We start from the raw sequence: 17,607 nt of genomic DNA, 5'->3' as shown, positions 1-17,607 counted from the left end.
CAAGAGCAGGATTTGATACACTGGGTTTCATTTTGAGAGTTTGGAGTTTGGTGCATTTCTGTATTATGCGTCCAGGACACTCCAAAGAAGTATCTGCATAATCAAGGCACTTCGCTTATTCAGAGTGTCCTAGAAGCTAAAAAGAACACAAAACCTAATGGTTTTAATTTTTCTTTTGAGAAAAGTGGGCTTTCATAATTAGGGCTATAATTGCAAAACCAACAAGACCTCATGAGTTAAATAATTTAAGTTAGATTTGTCGAAGAATGCTAAATAGAGATTAAGATTTTAAGGGTTACTCTATTTGACTTAGATGTGATGGTTCCATGAGGTTAGCCACCCCTTTTCTGGCAAGACAATAAGCTGCTTCCATGAAACTCAGTCTATTTAGAAGCAAGAAATATTTTCTACATTAATGAATGCATATTACATTTAGCAGCATGAATTACTCTCAACTCAAAATATGGTTTGGCTTATGACATAAGGCATGAAAGGTTCCAGCAGAGACCTAAAGTCTCTGAAATTTAAGAGGAAAATCATGCTGTCATCTCTTCTAGAAACCTGTTATAATTGCCAGCTGTCTACACAAAGAATATGCAGGCCAGAAGAAAAGTTGCCTTTCAAAGAGGAAGAAGAAAATAGCAGCAAGAAATATCTCTTTCTGTGTTCAAGAAGGTCTGTAATAATCCCTTTTAAAACTTACCATTACTTTTAGAACTACCTACCGAACATCTATGTCATAGGCACAGTTTTACTTGCTGAAGCATTCATTCATTTTATATATATATATATATATATATATATATATATATATATATATATATATATATATATAGTGTGCCAGGGAGTGTTTTAGACTCTGGAAATACAATTGTGAAGCCACTAGACAAAGAGCATCCAGGTAGAGGAGACAGTGAGGGCAGGGACTCAGACACATTTGGAAAGGTTGTGTCTCTAGCCAAGAGGCCAGTGAATGCATCCATAAATGGAAGGGATAAAGCTATAGAGCTGAGCAGCGCCAGATTAGGTACAGCTTTTGAAAACAGCAATGAGTTTGTGTTTTATACAAGTTAGCATAATACCATTGGAGAGTTTTTAGCGGATTTGTGTCATATTTAATTTATATTTTGAAAAGATTACAGATTGGCTATTGTTCGTTTGTCAGTTTGGGTTGGGGGGGACAAGTTCAGAGGCTTTTATATCAGTTGGGATGAAAGATGATGGTAACTTGGACAGAGGTGGTTGAATTTGGGATGAAGAAAATATCCCTAACTTCTCAAGTTTGAGAATCATTCATACATGTACTCAGTGCATCGGCCATCTATTACGGAAAACAGTTGGACACATTTCCAATGGAAACAAGTAATCTGGGGGGAAAAGGACAGATGTATTGACATCAAATTCATTAGCTTTGCAGTAACATTTGGCATAATTACAGAAAATAAAGAACATGCTTTGGTGATGTGGATTACATATATGTTATCAATCTCAAAATGGTACTAACTGAAGGGTGCAGAAATCTCAGAAGATTTCACTGGAGCAAAAGGTTTATGTTGTTCAGTATTTCACTTCCAATATTGATAGTCTGATTCTTTCTTTCAGGTGAAATTTTGGGATTGCTAGGACCCAATGGTGCTGGAAAAAGTTCATCTATTAGAATGATATCTGGGATCACAAAGCCAACTGCTGGAGAGGTAGTGAGGAAATGGTTTCCATTTCCAAAACAGAAATTTCATGATACGTATAGATTATATCTTTGTAAGACTATACTATTTTTCTTTTTTTTTTTTTTTTTTTGCCTTTGGATAAATTTTATTTTTCCCCTCTTTAAATTTTTACTGGGCATCAGGTGTTTATAACAGGACTTGGAATCTTACCAGAAACCAATTACCTTTTACTCATCAGTTTCTCAAGAACTACCTGAGCTTATTAGGTCTCTTTTCTCCTCTGCATGTAAAACTATATTTTTATATTTGTACTTTAAATCATTTTCTGTAATAAATATATGAAGTAATTTCTATAGTATTTATTTGATGCTTAAACAATTTAGACGCTTATATTTGTCAGTTTCTGGAGTAATTACGCTATTGGAATAAAGGCTGCATGCCTTTCTAAAGCTCTTTTATTTTTTTAGGTGGAACTGAAAGGCTGCAGTTCAGTTTTGGGCCACCTGGGGTACTGCCCTCAAGAGAACGTGCTGTGGCCCATGCTGACGTTGAGGGAACACCTGGAGGTGTATGCTGCCGTCAAGGGGCTCAGGAAAGCGGACGCGAGGCTCGCCATCGCAAGGTACAGACGGGACCTGCGATTCCTTTGTGTCAGAATGCAGGGAGACTGTAGCACTGATGATGAATTCACTAATAAAGAACGGAGAGTCAATATGCTATCTCCACCTTTCCAGAGTGTCAGTGGCAGAGCAGGGATGAGGGACAAGACCTGACTTCCTGCATCCCTGAATGAGAGATCTTTAAAAAATGATTATATAAAATAATTGACAAGGAATAAGTGAACGAATCACCATGAATCGTCATCCATTTCAGTTTTCTAATTTAAAAAACCTGGAAATGAAATAATCATCCATTGTCAGTTTCTCATTCAGAATTCTAGTTTTTCCTAAAACTGTTTATGAGGCAAAAAAAAAAAAGTCTTTCATGTTCCAAAATAAACCAATCTCTTTTTTAAAATCATGAGTTAGGATTTTGACAATAATATTACTAAACTTCCCTCTAATGCTGTTACTGTTCTGTGTGCTTGGATTTTCCAAAAACCTTGTCTTGACCAGATATTCTCATTCTGTTTTCTGTCAGATTAGTGAGTGCTTTCAAACTGCATGAGCAGCTGAATGTTCCTGTGCAGAAATTAACAGCAGGAACCACGAGAAAGGTACGTGCGGTGTGTGATGCTCTATGGAGAGCTGGTGTGGTATGGTAGCAAACAGGGGTGTTTTTCTACGTTGCAGTTGTGTTTTGTGCTGAGCCTCCTGGGAAACTCATCTGTCTTGCTCCTGGATGAACCATCTACGGGCATAGACCCCACAGGGCAGCAGCAAATGTGGTGAGCATCATTATACCCCAGAGCTGCGAGCATGCACATTAGGGAAGGTTGCATATTTTAACTGGTCTTGGAAAATCAGCCCTCAAACCCACTAGTTCCTGATTCAGTGGAAATAATTTATATTATCAGGAAAACAAATATTTAACCAGTAGATGATCTAATCTGCATGATGTTCACGTGGTATTCAGGTTAAAAAGACCCAACATTTTCTTGGGGTTTTAGGTTTTCAATGTGGACTGTTAAAATACAAAAATATTTTGCCTTTTAATTATTGAGATGTCTATAACTGTTTCTTCTTTTTTCCCTTCTACTTTGTTTCCTGGGAGACTATTAACTTCCTGACACAATTTTCCTGTTTGTTTTTTTTCCTTTTTAATGTGACCTGTCAAATTTGTTCCTCCAGTTTTTCTCGAGTTTATTCTTTCACTTACTTTTCCCATCTAGGATTTACCCTTTGGAATAATAAAATCTTCAATCTAGTTTCATATTTGTCACTGTCCAATACTTTTCCAACTTTAACAAAAACTTTGTTATGGCAATTTTATACAAATGTAGAGAATCGCTTATGAATCCATTATTCCCACGGACAAGTTTCAGCAGGTATCAATAGAACCAATCTCCTTTGATCTATATCTCCACCCACTTCCTTTCTCCACCCTCCAATTATTTTGAAGGAAATACAAAGCAACATATTCTTTAATTTATAAATATTTCAGTTAGTATCTTCAGAAGATAACTACAATATGATTAGCACATCTAAAAATACTTAAAAATGTTATTTATGTTATCAAAAACCTAGTCAGTACTTACATTGCACTATTTTTTTGCATTAGGATCTGAATATGATTCATATATTGTATTTTATCTTGTTTTTCTTCTGCACTTAGTTGTTTTAAATACTGTTAATTTTTTTGCTCACTGCAGGCGGGCAATCCAGGCAGTCGTTAAAAACACAGAGAGAGGTGTCCTCCTGACCACCCATAACCTGGCTGAGGCGGAGGCCTTGTGTGACCGTGTGGCCATCATGGTGTCTGGAAGTCTTAGGTGGGTGTCTCTCCGAAGCCTGCATTTGATGCTCAAAATGAGATTTCCCATGGAAAGGGCAAAAATCCCTGTGCGTGGCTGGAGCCCTTCCGTTTGGCTTCCTTGGTGACACCTTTTCTTCTACATTTGAAATTTAAGAATAACATTAAAAAATTAAGGGCAATATTTTTTCCAACATATTCTCTTTCTTGCCCATAGATGCATTGGCTCCATCCAACACCTGAAAAACAAACTTGGCAAGGATTACATTCTAGAGCTAAAAGTGAAGGAAACGGCTCAAGTGACTTTGGTCCACACTGAGATTCTGAAGCTTTTCCCACAGGCTGCAGGGCAGGAAAGGTGAGACGGGCTTTTGATTATGGAGAAATATGGAGGGTTTATCCACTCAGTGGTTTCCTTTTTGCTGTGTGAGAACTTCACAGTGATTTGGCTTCATAATAAAAGTTAGGGACCTCAGAAAAGGATTTGTTCAGTATTCCAGATTATAAGAGATTGAGACCTACCCAGGAAGCTGTGTCCCCTGGGGCAGACCAGGCACACTCTCCTCGGCCATCCCAGGCTGATCCCCAGCTCCAGAGGGGTACTTGGAAAGACTTGGGAGAAGGAACTTCTGATGACTCAAACCCACACAGGACCACAATGGTGTCCTTCCTGGGCCTCCTCATAAATGCTTAACATACATAAATATTTAAAATGTAAAAGATGTAAATATTTAGGGTGAATTTTCCCCATAGGAAAAAAATGGCAATTGAGATAATCAAAGAGTCTCTCTTTAATGGAATTTTCATACCTTAAAATAGAGAGTGGAAAGGGGTATGTATGTATGTGTGTGTGCATGCCCACATATCTGTGTGTGTGTGTGTTTGTGTATGTCTGTATGTTATTTGGGGGAGGGCAAGAAGGTGGAGCAGAAACTGAATTTGAAATTCCCGTGGAGAGATAAGTACATCAAAAAATAGGACATAAAAGCTACTATTTTATTTTAGTACAGTGTAAATGTAATTAAATTTTCTAAGATAGATATCAGAACATGTAACTTTGTCCCATTCCCAGACGTTTGGTGTCACAAATCAGAGAAGTGGTTCTGATATAGGTGGGAAGATCAAAAATGATAAAACAGAAAGAGCAGTGGCTGGTCTGAAAAGGGCCAATCCTGGACATCTGGTCAACCTTAGTGCCACCTGGGAGCACCAAACCCCTGTTTGGGAATAAGCTGGGAATAGGGCATGAGGGTTTACAGCCAGAAGTAGCACACGGAAGCAAGATGCCCCAAATCAATTACGGCTCTTCCTTAGAGGTCAGGAAGTATTTAGTTAAAGTGTTTTATGTCCTTCCTCTACTGCAATCTCCAACTCTCCCAACCTCATATTATTCTTTACAAGTTAGACTTCTGGGAGGAGGGGGAATCAAGGAGATTCCGAGGTTTTTTGATTGGCAGCCCAAGCTCTATTGATTTCCTTACTTCTAGATGGCCCTAGGGCCTAGAAAGAGCCTTCAGAATAAATATGTCTTCCTTACAGATCTTTCGCCAATATCAACCTCCATCTCCAAGATTTGCCACTATTTCTGGTTTTACAAAATAGTCCTGAATTTACTTTTGTTTAAGTGTTTATATTTTCCATTGTAAATGTAAAGCAAATTGCTGGAAATGTAAGAAATAAAGAAAAAATTCATTCATTAAAAAAAACAAAACAATGAATTAGCTTTCTGATGACAAAGATGAACATTTATTTTGGGGTTAATTCCCAACCTAATTTGAACTAATCAAAGGGAATAGTTCAGAATACCTGATTTTCAACATGCAAAGGTTTTGCATAAGCTGAGCACATATATAATTATGCTGAGTTCTTACCAGGAGAGCTGTCTGCAACAGCCAGATACCAAAAAGCAATTCAAAACAATGCTGTGATTTCATATTTAAGAAATACATTAATTTGCATTACTTTTAAGAAGAAAATTGTTGGTAATATCAATATTTATTCTGATGCTCATTTTCTCCCCTTGAAACTCAGAGCTGAAAACGACATCTTCCTATTTTCAGGTATTCCTCCTTGTTAACCTATAAGCTGCCCATGGCAGACGTTTACCCTCTATCACAGACCTTTCACAAATTAGAGGCAGGTAAGAGTGAACACATTCAAATAAATCTTTTGAAGAATCAACTAATACTAAAATAATAATTTAATGGAAGCTAATTGTGTAACAATTTTTTAAAATAGGGCTGTAGGGTATGATTTTTAAGAATTCCAATGGTAGGTAATGGTGAGATTTAACCCCAATTTAGGTTACTCTGACTCTGTGAAAAGAGGTTAATCTCCAGTGCAGGGACCGAAGCTGCAGGAAACACACATGCTTAACTGTTCTTACTGTGAAACCATGGCATCCCCCTCTAAAAGCCCCTCTGTGTGGCCTGCTTTGCCTACATGTATATAATCCATTCACACCAAGTGTCCCAAATTATTACTTGACTCCCTTTCTTTCCTTACATATCCACCTCCTTCCCACTTTTATCCCTCAGTTGATGCCCTTGCTTTATATTTCACTAATAAAATAGAAGCAACAGAGAAAATTTCCATCCATCCATCAACCTCCTTGTGTCTGTGCAGGTGTATTTGGCCTTCCTATTTGAATGATAGCTTCGACCGTCCCCTGCATTGTGTGTAACTCCTTTTGCTGGTTGTAATTGTCCACACTCTCTCTCCTGTCATCATTTTCTCTGCTTTCAACCCCGTCATTCCCAACAGCAGACCATTGGGTGTAATTTCTCAGCACAGCATAATGGTGAAGAGCTCAAACTTTAGAGCCCATCTTTCTGGGTTCTCAGCCCAGGCATGCTGCTTACTAGCTGGGTGATGTTGGGTGAGGTACTCAATCCCTGCATATCTAGATGGTTCGTCTCTGCAATGATGGATACTATTAGTGCCCACTTGGCCATGTTGTTAGGATTAAATGAGTAAATATTTTAAGTGCCTAGAACAGTGCCTAGCTCATTGTGTTTAACATAATATATATCATAATATATATATCTGCTTTGTTCCTTCCATGCTAGATAGATGACTTTCTAGTTCTTCCTAAATGCTGCCAGACATGTAAGCTCCTGCCTCAGGACTTTGTACTTGCTAATCCTTCTTCCTGGAATTCTCCTTCCTAAACATCCAGGCTTCTTCCTCCCATTTTCAGATGTTGGTTCAATTATTACCTTATTAGTGTGGCCTTCTCTGACCATCCGGTAAAAAAGAGTGCCTAGCGCTCCCTATTTATTTTTACCAACTTTATTTTTCTTTAAAGCCACTATCATCATTAACTTTATCATATATGTAAGTGCTTGTGTATTTAATGTCACTAATTCCTCCCACTAAAATGCAAACTATATCAAGGCAGGAGTATTTGTCTATTTTCTTGACTGTTCTGTTTCTGGCATCTAAGAGTGCCTCACACATAGCAGATTCTTAGTGTATAAATGGCGAAGTATGCACATGTGGATATGTGAATCTGGTGACAACTGTCATGCAGACTTTTTGGTGGGGAAGTCCAGCAGCGAGGTGATATAACAGATGAACTGGCTGAAGGGAGTTTTGAGTTCTCTTAAAGAGGATGGGATAGGATCTTCCTCATGTGTAAGAATATTTTGATCAATGATGTAGTTCTTCAAAGAACATATGTATCTTCCAAAGACATATGCACGCAATACCAAAACAAATATTATTGAAACATAATATGAGAAAATGATAACATCAATATTAATGTAGTATATATTTATATTAATTCTGTATGGCTTTCATTATTTCATCCTTACATCAAGCATTGGCTTATTCAGCTTTATTTATATTAATGATTTACATTTTTATTCTTTATGATTTTGAAAAAAGTCTTGGTAATAAATTGTAAGCATCTACTATTAATACTAGTCCTTTTTTTCCTTCAGTGAAGCATAACTTTAACCTGGAAGAATACAGCCTTTCTCAGTGCACATTGGAGAAGGTAAGTCAACTGGTTTGACTTTGTATCATCCTGGTAAATTTCACATGAAAGCAACATGCATTTTCCTGTTCATTTGGAAGACCAACAACTTGATAATCTCTCTTCCTTCTTTCCTTCTTCTTTGTCTCCTAATTAGGTATTCTTAGAGCTTTCTAAAGAACAGGAAGTAGGAAATTTTGATGAAGAAATTGATACAACAATGAGATGGAAACTCCTCCCTCATTCAGATGAACCTTAAAACCTCAAACCTAGTAATTTTTTGTTGATCTCCTATAAACTTATGTTTTATGTAATAATTAATAGTATGTTTAATTTTAAAGATCATTTAAAATTAACATCAGGTATATTTTGTATAGTTAACAAATACATAAATTTTAAAATTATTCTTCCTCTCAAACATAGGGGTGATAGCAAACCTGTGATAAAGGCAATACAAAATATTAGTAAAGTCACCCAAAGAGTCAGGCACTGGGTATTGTGGAAATAAAACTATATAAACTTAGAATTTTTTTAAAATATGACTTTTTTACCTTTTACAAAACATTCTCTTGCTGAAATATGTGAAGGGTATATTCAGTAGCCAAGAGTTGCATGACTACTTCACACCAGTTCATGATACAACAGGTATACAGGTTTTCTTTTATAAGCAACTACAACTCAAGAGTCTTCTGAAAGTGTTCCAGAAATTGCTTTAAAACTCAAAAGTAAGAGGTCATGCCTGTAATCCCAGCACTTTGGGAGGCCGAGGCAGGTGGATCACAAGGTCAGGAGTTCGAGACTAGCCTGGCCAATATGGTGAAACTCTGTCTCTAATAAAAATACAAAAATTAGCCGGGCGTTGGCATTTGCCTGTAGTCCTAGCTATTCGGGAGGCTGAGGGAGGAGAATTGCTTGAACCCGGGAGGCAGAGGTTGCAGTGAGCCATTGTGCTAGTGCACTCCAGCCTGGGTGACAGAGTGAGACTCTATCAAAAAAAAAAAAAAACCCAAAAAACCTCACAAGTATTAGGAAGTCCTTGGACACACAAGTAGACAAGCACTCATGTTGAAAAGTAGTTCCATTATACCTTTTGAAAATAAAGGGAGTCACAGTAGTATTTGTTCAGATTTTAAAAATTTTGAATACTCTTAACAACATTAACTTATTGTTTTCAGGGGGTGCTAATTTTCCTTGTCATCTTTGAATAGTTTTATGGGATTTGATATTTTTAAAAATCATTTCTCCCTTATATAAGTGTATGTGCATGTAGGTATATCTATATATTTTCCACATATCTTTTATATTATTTAATTTTTAAAATACCTGTCAGTTTAACATATTACTTTATTCTTTCCCTTAAAAATAGCTATTTCATTCTGAATATCACCAAAAAAAAAAAAAATTCAAAGACCAAGCAGTATTCCTTCTGTGATTTTTTGGTGTTCACATATTGTACATAATAAGGGGTTCAATTCAACAAGAGGAGTTAACTATCCTAAATATATATGCACCCAATGTTGGAGCACCCAGATTCTTAAAACAATGATTTCTAGACGTATGAAAAGACTTAGAGAGCCAAACAATAGTAGTAGGAAACTTCAACACCCCATTGACAGTGTTAAATTGACCATTGAGGTAGAAAACTAACAAGAAATTTTGGACTTCAATTTGACACTTGACCAATTGGACCTAATAGGCATCTAGAGAACACTTCACTGATCAGCACAGAATATACATTCTTCTCATCTGCACACAGAACATACTCCAAGATTGGCCACATGCTCAGACATAAAGCAAGTCTCAATACATTTTAAAAAGTTGAAATCATACCAACCATACTCTCAGACCACAGTAGAATAAAAATAGCAATACCAAGAAGATCTCCCCAAATCATGGAATTACATGGAAATTTAAAAACTTTCTCCTGAATGACTTTTGGGTATGATGAAATTAAGGCAGAAATTTAAAAATTTTTTTTGAAATAAATGAAAACAGAGATACAACATACCAAAATCTCTGGAATACAGCAAAAGCAGTGGTAAGAGGGAAGTTTATAGCACTAAATACCTACTTCAAAAAGTTAGAAAGATGTAAAATTAACACTCTAACATAACACCTGGTGGAACTAGAAGAACAAGAACAAAATCCCAAAACTAGCAGAAGAAAAGAAATAACTAAAATCAGTGCAGAACTAACAAAATTGAGGCCCAAAAATCCACACGAAGAATAAGTGAAACCAAAAATTGGTTTTTTGAACAGATAAACAAGATCGATAGACAACTAGCTAGACTAAAAAAGAAAAAAAAAAAGAGAAAATCCAAATAAGCACAATCAGAAATGACAAAGGCGACATTACAACTGATCCCACAGAAATACAAAAGATCCTCTGAGACTATTATGAACACCTCTATGCACACAAACTAGAAAATCTAGAAGAAATGGATAAATTCCTGGAAACACGCAATCTCCCAAGGTCCAACCAGGAAGAGATTGAAACCCTAGCAGACCAATACCAAGTTCCAGAATTGAACCAGTAATGAAAAATCTACCAACCAAGAAAAGACCCAGACCAGATGGATCCACAACTGAATTCTATCAGACTTACAAAAAAGAGCTGAGCAATTTTACTGAAACTATTCTAAAAATTCACAGATGAGGGACTACTCCGTAACTCATTTTATGAAGCCAGCATCACCCTAATACCAGAACCTGGCAAAGACACAACAAAGAAAACTACAGAACAGTATCCCTGGTGAATATAGATACAAATATCCTCAGCAAAATGTAAGCAAACTGAATTTAACAGCACATCAGAATTTAGTTTACCATGATTAACTTGCCTTAATTCCTGGGATACAAGGTTGGTTCAACATACACAAATCAATAAATGTGATTTACACATAAAGAGAATTAAAAATAAAACCGTATGAGTATATCATTAGATGTGGGAAAAGCCTATGATTAAATCCAACGTCCCTTCATGATAAAAACCCTCAACAAAATAGGCATTGAAGGAACTTACCTAAAAATAATAGGAACCATCAATGACAAACCCATAGCCAACATTATACTGAATGGGCAAAAGATGGAACCATTCCCCTTGAAAACTGCAACAAGACAAGGATGCTCACTTTCACCACTCCTATTCAACATAGTACTGAATTTCTTGCCAGAGCAATGATGCAAGAAAAGGAAATAAAAAGTATCCAAATAGATGGCCACACAAAAAATAAATTCCTAGGAATACATCTAACTTATCTAACCAAGGAGGTGAAAGATCTCTGTAAGAAGAATTACAAAACACTGCTGAAAGAAATCATAGATGACACAGAAAAATATGACATGCTTATGGATTGAAATAATATAGTTAAAATGGCCATACTCCCCAAAGCAATCTACAGATTTGACTATTTCTACCAAACTATTAATGTCATTTTTCATAGAATTAGAAAAAATATTTTAAAATTTATATTAAAAAGCCTGAATGGCCGAAACAACCATAAGCAAAAAGAACAAAGCTGGAGGCATCACATTACTTGACTTCAAACTATACTGTAAGGCTACAGTAACCAAAACAGCATGATACTTGTACAAAAAAGGCATATAGACCAATGGAACAGAATAGAGAACACAGAAATAAAGCCACACACCAATAGCCATCTGTTCTTTGACAAACAGACAAAATAAGCAATTGGGAAAGGACTCCGTATTTAATAAATGGTCCTAGGATAGTTAGCTAGCAATATGCAGAATAATCAAAATGGACCCCCACCTTTCACCATATACAAAATTTAACTCAAGATGAATCAAAGATTTAAACATAAGACTTCAAACTGTAAGAATCCTATGAGAAAACCTAGGAAACACCATTCTGGACATCTGCCTTAGGAAAGAATTTATGACTAAGTCCTCAGAAGCAATTGCAACAAAACCAAAAATGGACAAGTGGGCCCTAAGTAAACTAAAGAACTTCTGCACGGCAAAAGAAACTATCAACAGAGTAAATAGACAACCTAGAGAACAGGAGAATATATTCATAACCTATTCATCTGACAAAGGTCAAATATCAAATATCTATAAGGAACTTATTTCAACAAGCAAAAAACCAATAATCCCATTAAAAAGTGGTCAAAAAACATGAACAGACACTTCTCAAAGGAAGACATACAAGCAGTCAACAAACATGAAAAAATGCTCAACATTGCTAATCATCAGAGAAATGCAAATCAAATCCACAATGAGATACCTTATTATACCAGACAGAATTGTTATTATTAAGAAATTAAAAAGCAGCAGATACCAGCAAGGCTGTGGAGAAAAGGGAACACTGCCACTGTGGAAAGCAGTTTGGAGATTTCCCAAAGAACTTAAAATAGAACTACCATTTGACCCAGCAATCCCATTATTGGGTATATAACCAAAGGAAAATGCACACAAACTAGAAAACCTAGAGGAAATGGATAAATTTCCAAAAAAACATGACCTCATATGTTAATCACAGCAGTATTCACAATAGTAAAGACATGGAATCAACCGAGATGCCCGTCAGTGGTGGATTGGATAAAGGAAATGTAGTACATATAAACCCTGGAATCAAAAGGAATACCCAGCCATAAAAAGGAACAAAATCATGTCCTTTGCAACAACATGGACACAGCTAGAAGCCATTATTCTAATCGTAGTAATGCAGGAACAAAACCAAATACCACATGTTCTCACTTATAAGTGGGAGCTAAATATTAAGTATTCATGGACATAAAGATGGCAACAATAGTCCCCCAGGGGACTAATAGACAAGGGAGGGAGGCAAGGAGAAACTAACCATTGTTTACTATACTCACTGTCTGGGTGACTAGATCGTTTGTATCCCAAACACAGCATCATGCAATATACTCATGTAAGAAACCTTCACATGTATCTCCTGAATCTAAAATAAAAGTTGAAATTATAAAAATAAAAATATTTTTATAGTCAATGAAGAAAATTTGTATAATAGAGAAAAATATAGAAATTAAATAAAATTGAATAAAAGAATCACCATGTCAAGGAGAGAATGGAGCAAGATGGTAGAATAGTTCTCACCAGTGATTGTCCTTCTATAAAAACATCTATTTGAATAACTATCCACAAAAAGATCTTCACAAGAGCTAAGAAAACCAGGTGATAAATCACAATACCTGGTTATAGCATAATAAGAAAAGAGGCCAGGCATGATGGCTCATACCTGTAATCCTAATGCTTTGGGAGGATGAGGTGGGAAGATCACTTGGGACCACGAGTTCAAGACCATCCTGGGCAACATAGCAAGACCCTATCACTACAAACTACAAAAAAAAAAAGTAAAAGTTAGCCGGGTGGTATGTGCCTGTGGTCCAAGCTACCCAGGAGGCTGAGGTGGGAGGATTGTTTAAGCCCAGGAGTTTAAGGCTGTCTCTGTCTCCTTCAGTTTTACTCTGATCTTAGTTATTTCTTGTCTTCTGCTAGCTTTTGAATTTGTTTGCTCTTGCTTCTCTAGTTCTTTTAATTGTAATGTTAGGGTGTCAATTTTAGATCTTTGCTGCTTTCTTGTGTGGGCATTTAGTGCTATAAGTTTCCCTCTAAACACTGCTGTAGCTGTCCCAGAGATTCTGGTATGTTGTGTCTTTGTTCTCACTGGTTTCAAAGAACTTATTTATTTCTGCCTTAATTTTGTTATGTACCCAGTAGTCATTCAGGAGCAGGTTGTTCAGTTTCCATGTAGTTGTGCAGTTTTGAGTGGATTTCTTAATCCTGAGTTCTAATTTGATTGCACTGTCGTCTGAGAGACTGTTTGTTATGATTTCCATTCTTTTGCATTTGCTGAGGAGTGTTTTACTTCCAATTATGTGGTCGATTTTAGAGTAAGTGCTGTGTGGTGCTGAGAAGGATGTAATTTCTGTTGGATGGAGGGTGGAGAGTTCTGTAGATGTCTATTAGATCTGCTTGGTCCAGAGCTGAGTTCACATCCTGAATATCCTTGTTAATTTTCTGTCTTGTTGATCTGTCTAATATTGACAATGCAGTGTTAAAGTCTGCCACTATTATTGTGTGAAAGTCTAAGTCTCTTTGTAGGTCTCTAAGAACTTGCTTTATGAATCTGGGTGCTCCTGTATTGGATGCATATATATTTAGGATAGTTATCTCTTCTTGTTGCATTGATCCCTTTACCATTATGTAATGCCCTTCTTTGTCTCTTTTGATCTTTGTTGGTTTAAAGTCTGTTTTATCAGAGACTAGGATTGCAACCCCTGCTTTATTTGCTTTCCATTTGCTTGGTAAATATTCCTCCATCCCTTCATTTTGAGCCTATGTGTGTCTTTGCATGTGAGATGCATCCTGAATACAGCACACTGATAAGTCTTGACTCTTCATCCAATTTGCCAGTCTGTGTCTCTTAATTGGGGGCATTTAGCCTGTTTACATTTAAGGTTAATATTGTTATGTGTGAATTTGATCCTGTCATTATGATGCTAGCTAGTTATTTTGCCCATCAGTTGATGCAGTTTCTTCATAGTGTTGATGGTCTTTACATTTTGGGTTTTTTTTGTAGTGGCTGGTACCAGTTTTTCCTTTCCATATTTAGTGCTTCCTTCAGGAGCTCTTGTAAGGCAGGCCTGGTGGTGACAAAATCCCTCAGCATTTGCTTGTCTGTAAAGGATTTTATTTCTCCTTCACTTATGAAATTCATTTTGGCTGGATATGAAATTCTGGGTTGAAAATTCTTTTCTTTAAGAATGTTGAATATTGTCCCCCACTCTCTTCTGGCCTGTAGGGTTTCTGCCAAGAGATCCACTGTTAGTCTGATGGGCTTCCCTTTGTGAGTAAACCGACCTTTCTCTCTGGCTGCCCTTAACATTTTTTCCCTCATTTCAACCTTGGTTAATCTGATGATTATGTGTCTTGGGGTTGCTCTTCTCGAAGAGTATCTTTGTGGTGTTCTCTGTATTTCCTGAATTTGAATGTTGGCCTGTCTTGCTAGATTGGTGAAGTTCTCCTGGTTAATATCCCGAAGAGTGTTTCCCAACTTGGTTCCATTCTCCCCGTCACTTTCAGGTACACCAATAAAATGTAGGTTTGGTCTTTTCACATAGTCCCATATTTCTTGGAGACTTTGTTCATTCCTTTCTATTCTTTTTTCTCTAATCTTGTCTTCATGCTTTATTTCATTAAGATGATCTCCAATCTTTGGTATCTTTTCTCCTGCTTGATCGATTCAGCTATTAATACTTGGGTATGCTTCACAAAGTTCTCGTGCTGTGTTTTTCAGCTTCATCAGGTCATTTATGTTCTTCTCTAAACTGGTTATTCTAGTTAGCAATTCCTCTAAACTTTTATCAAGGTTCTCAGCTTCCTTGCATTAGGTTAGAACATGCTCCTTTAGCTCAAAGGAGTTTGTTATTACCCATCTTCTGAAGCCTACTTCTGTCAATTCATCAAACTCATTATCTATCCAGTTTTGTTCCCTTGCTGGCAAGGAGTTTTGATTTTTTGGAGGAGAATAGGCATTCTGGGTTTTTGAATTTTCAGCCTTTTTGCGCTGGTTTTTCCTCATCTTCGTGGATTTATCTACCTTTGGTCTTTGCTGTTGGTGACCTTTGGATGGGGTTTTTGCGTGGATGTCCTTTTTGTTGATATTGATGCTATTGCTTTCTGTTTGTTAGTTTTCCTTCTAACAGTCAGGCCCCTCTTCTGCAGGTCTACTGGAGTTTGCTGGGGGTCCACTCCAGACCCTGTTTGCCTGGGTCTCACTGGCGGAGGCTGCAGAACAGCAAAGATTGCTGCCTGCTCCTTCCTTTGGAAGCTTTGTCCCAGAGGGGCACCCGCCAGATGCCAGCTGAAGCTCTTCTGTATGAACTGTCTGTCAACCCCTGCTGGAAGTTGTCTCTCTGTCAGAAGGCACAGGGGTCAGGGACTCACTTGAGGAGGCAGTCTGTCCCTTAGCAGAGCTCAAGCACTGTGCTGAGAGATCCACTGCTCTCTTCAGAGCCAGCAGGCAGGAACGTTTAAGTCTGCTGAAGCTGTGCCCACAGCCGCCCCTTCTCCCAGGTGCTCTGTCCCAGGGAGATCAGAGTTTTATCTATAATCCCCTGATTGGGGCTGCTGCCTTTCCTTCAGAGATGCCCTGCCCAGAGAGGAGGAATCTAGAGAGGCAGTCTGGCTATAGTGGCTTTGCTGAGCTGTGTTGGGCTCCACCCAGTTTGAACTTCCTGACAGCTTTGTTTACACTGTGAGAGGAAAACCACCTATTCAAGCCTCAGTAATGGCAGACACCCCTCCCGTCACCAAGCTCGAGCACCCCAGGTCGACTTCAGACTGCTGTGCTGGCAGTGAGAATTTCAATCTAGTGGATCTGACATTGCTGGGCTCTGTGAAGGTGTGATCTGCTGAGCTAGACCACTTGGCTTCCTGGCTTCAGCCCCCTTTCCAGGGAGTGAACGGTTCTGTCTCACTGGCGTTCCAGGTGCCACTGGGGTACAAAAAAAATTCCTGCAGCTAGCTCGGTGTCTGCCCAAATGGCCATCCAGCTTTGTGCTTGAAACTCAGGGCCCTGGTGGTGTAGGCACCCAAGGGAATCTCCTGGTCTGTGGGTTGTGAAGACCATGGGAAAAGCATAGTATCTGGGCCGGAGTGCACCATCCCTCAAGGCACAGTCCCTCACGCTTCCCTTGGCTAGGGGAGGGAGTTCCTTGACCCCTTGTTCTTCCCGGGTGAGGCAACGGCCCACCCTGCTTCTGCTCTCCCTCAATGGGCTGCACCCACTGTCTAACCAGTCCCAATGAGATGAACTGGGTACCTCAGTTGGAAATGCAGAAATCACCCGTCTTCTGTGTTGATCTTGCTAGGAGCTGCAGACCAGGGCTGTTCTCTTTTGGCCATCTTGCCCGGGAGCTGCATTTTATTTTTTTAATTTTTGTATTTTTTTGTTCATTTATATTTATGCTTTAATCTTTTTCTTATCTATTATGTAAGCATTTTATGTAATTAAATATTTTATCTGTATATTTTACAGATATAATTGTATCTGAAGAGTTACATTTCCAAACCTGTGATAAATAACCTATAATTTGTTCATTCTGGAACCATTAGTGCTTTATAAATGTAAATTTGTTTTACAATGATAGTTGAATTTATTTAAATTATTTCTAAAACCCAAGCAATAAATTCTCCTGTCTTGCTCAAATGAATAACATGGCAATATATATAACCACTTTCAATAACAATATAATGAAATCTTTGCTTGTGTTTTTGATAAACTATAAGTTTTCTTAAGTGTTACGGAAGTGTTTACAAGATACCGAATAACCAACATCAGATATAGTATAAAGGTTTTAAAAGTTTTAAAATGGACATAGTTTGCTAAAAATACCATAATATGGTTGTTTTTCAAGCTATTAATGGGTTTTTATTAAGATTATATTTAGGAGCAGATTAATGAATCTGAAAACGGAAGATCAGAATAAAACAAAAGAAGGGATCAAGAGAAAAATGGAAAAAGAACTAAACTATTTCAACGCTGTCGTAGAGAGATCT

General features: G+C 37.5%; 2 protein-coding genes across 5 annotated transcripts in view; both read left to right on the top strand.

The window, feature by feature from the left end:
• Positions 1 to 8,909, top strand: part of ABCA6 (ATP binding cassette subfamily A member 6) — a 71,646-nt gene extending 62,737 nt beyond the window's left edge. For all 4 annotated transcript variants that reach the window (XM_016932840.4, XM_016932838.3, XM_016932839.4 and 1 more), the window contains exons 30-39: positions 558 to 675; positions 1,603 to 1,694; positions 2,135 to 2,289; positions 2,808 to 2,883; positions 2,960 to 3,054; positions 3,979 to 4,098; positions 4,297 to 4,437; positions 6,140 to 6,219; positions 8,024 to 8,079; positions 8,216 to 8,909. In XM_016932840.4, the coding sequence (XP_016788329.3) occupies positions 558 to 675; positions 1,603 to 1,694; positions 2,135 to 2,289; positions 2,808 to 2,883; positions 2,960 to 3,054; positions 3,979 to 4,098; positions 4,297 to 4,437; positions 6,140 to 6,219; positions 8,024 to 8,079; positions 8,216 to 8,317 (1,035 nt within the window). In that variant the 3' untranslated portion in view covers positions 8,318 to 8,909. The remainder of the gene's footprint in view (positions 1 to 557; positions 676 to 1,602; positions 1,695 to 2,134; positions 2,290 to 2,807; positions 2,884 to 2,959; positions 3,055 to 3,978; positions 4,099 to 4,296; positions 4,438 to 6,139; positions 6,220 to 8,023; positions 8,080 to 8,215) is intronic.
• The window catches only part of ABCA9 (ATP binding cassette subfamily A member 9), a 98,293-nt gene continuing 88,926 nt past the window's right edge, over positions 8,241 to 17,607 (top strand). The window contains exon 1 of the mRNA XM_054670638.1: positions 8,241 to 8,330. Coding sequence (XP_054526613.1) covers positions 8,307 to 8,330 — 24 coding nt within the window. The 5' untranslated portion in view covers positions 8,241 to 8,306. The remainder of the gene's footprint in view (positions 8,331 to 17,607) is intronic.

The sequence above is a fragment of the Pan troglodytes genome, chromosome 19 (assembly GCF_028858775.2).
Source record: "Pan troglodytes isolate AG18354 chromosome 19, NHGRI_mPanTro3-v2.0_pri, whole genome shotgun sequence".
In the NCBI taxonomy this organism is placed as follows: domain Eukaryota; kingdom Metazoa; phylum Chordata; class Mammalia; order Primates; family Hominidae; genus Pan; species Pan troglodytes.
The sequence above is the reverse complement of the archived record's forward strand: the minus strand, read 5'-3'. Positions and strand labels throughout refer to the sequence as shown.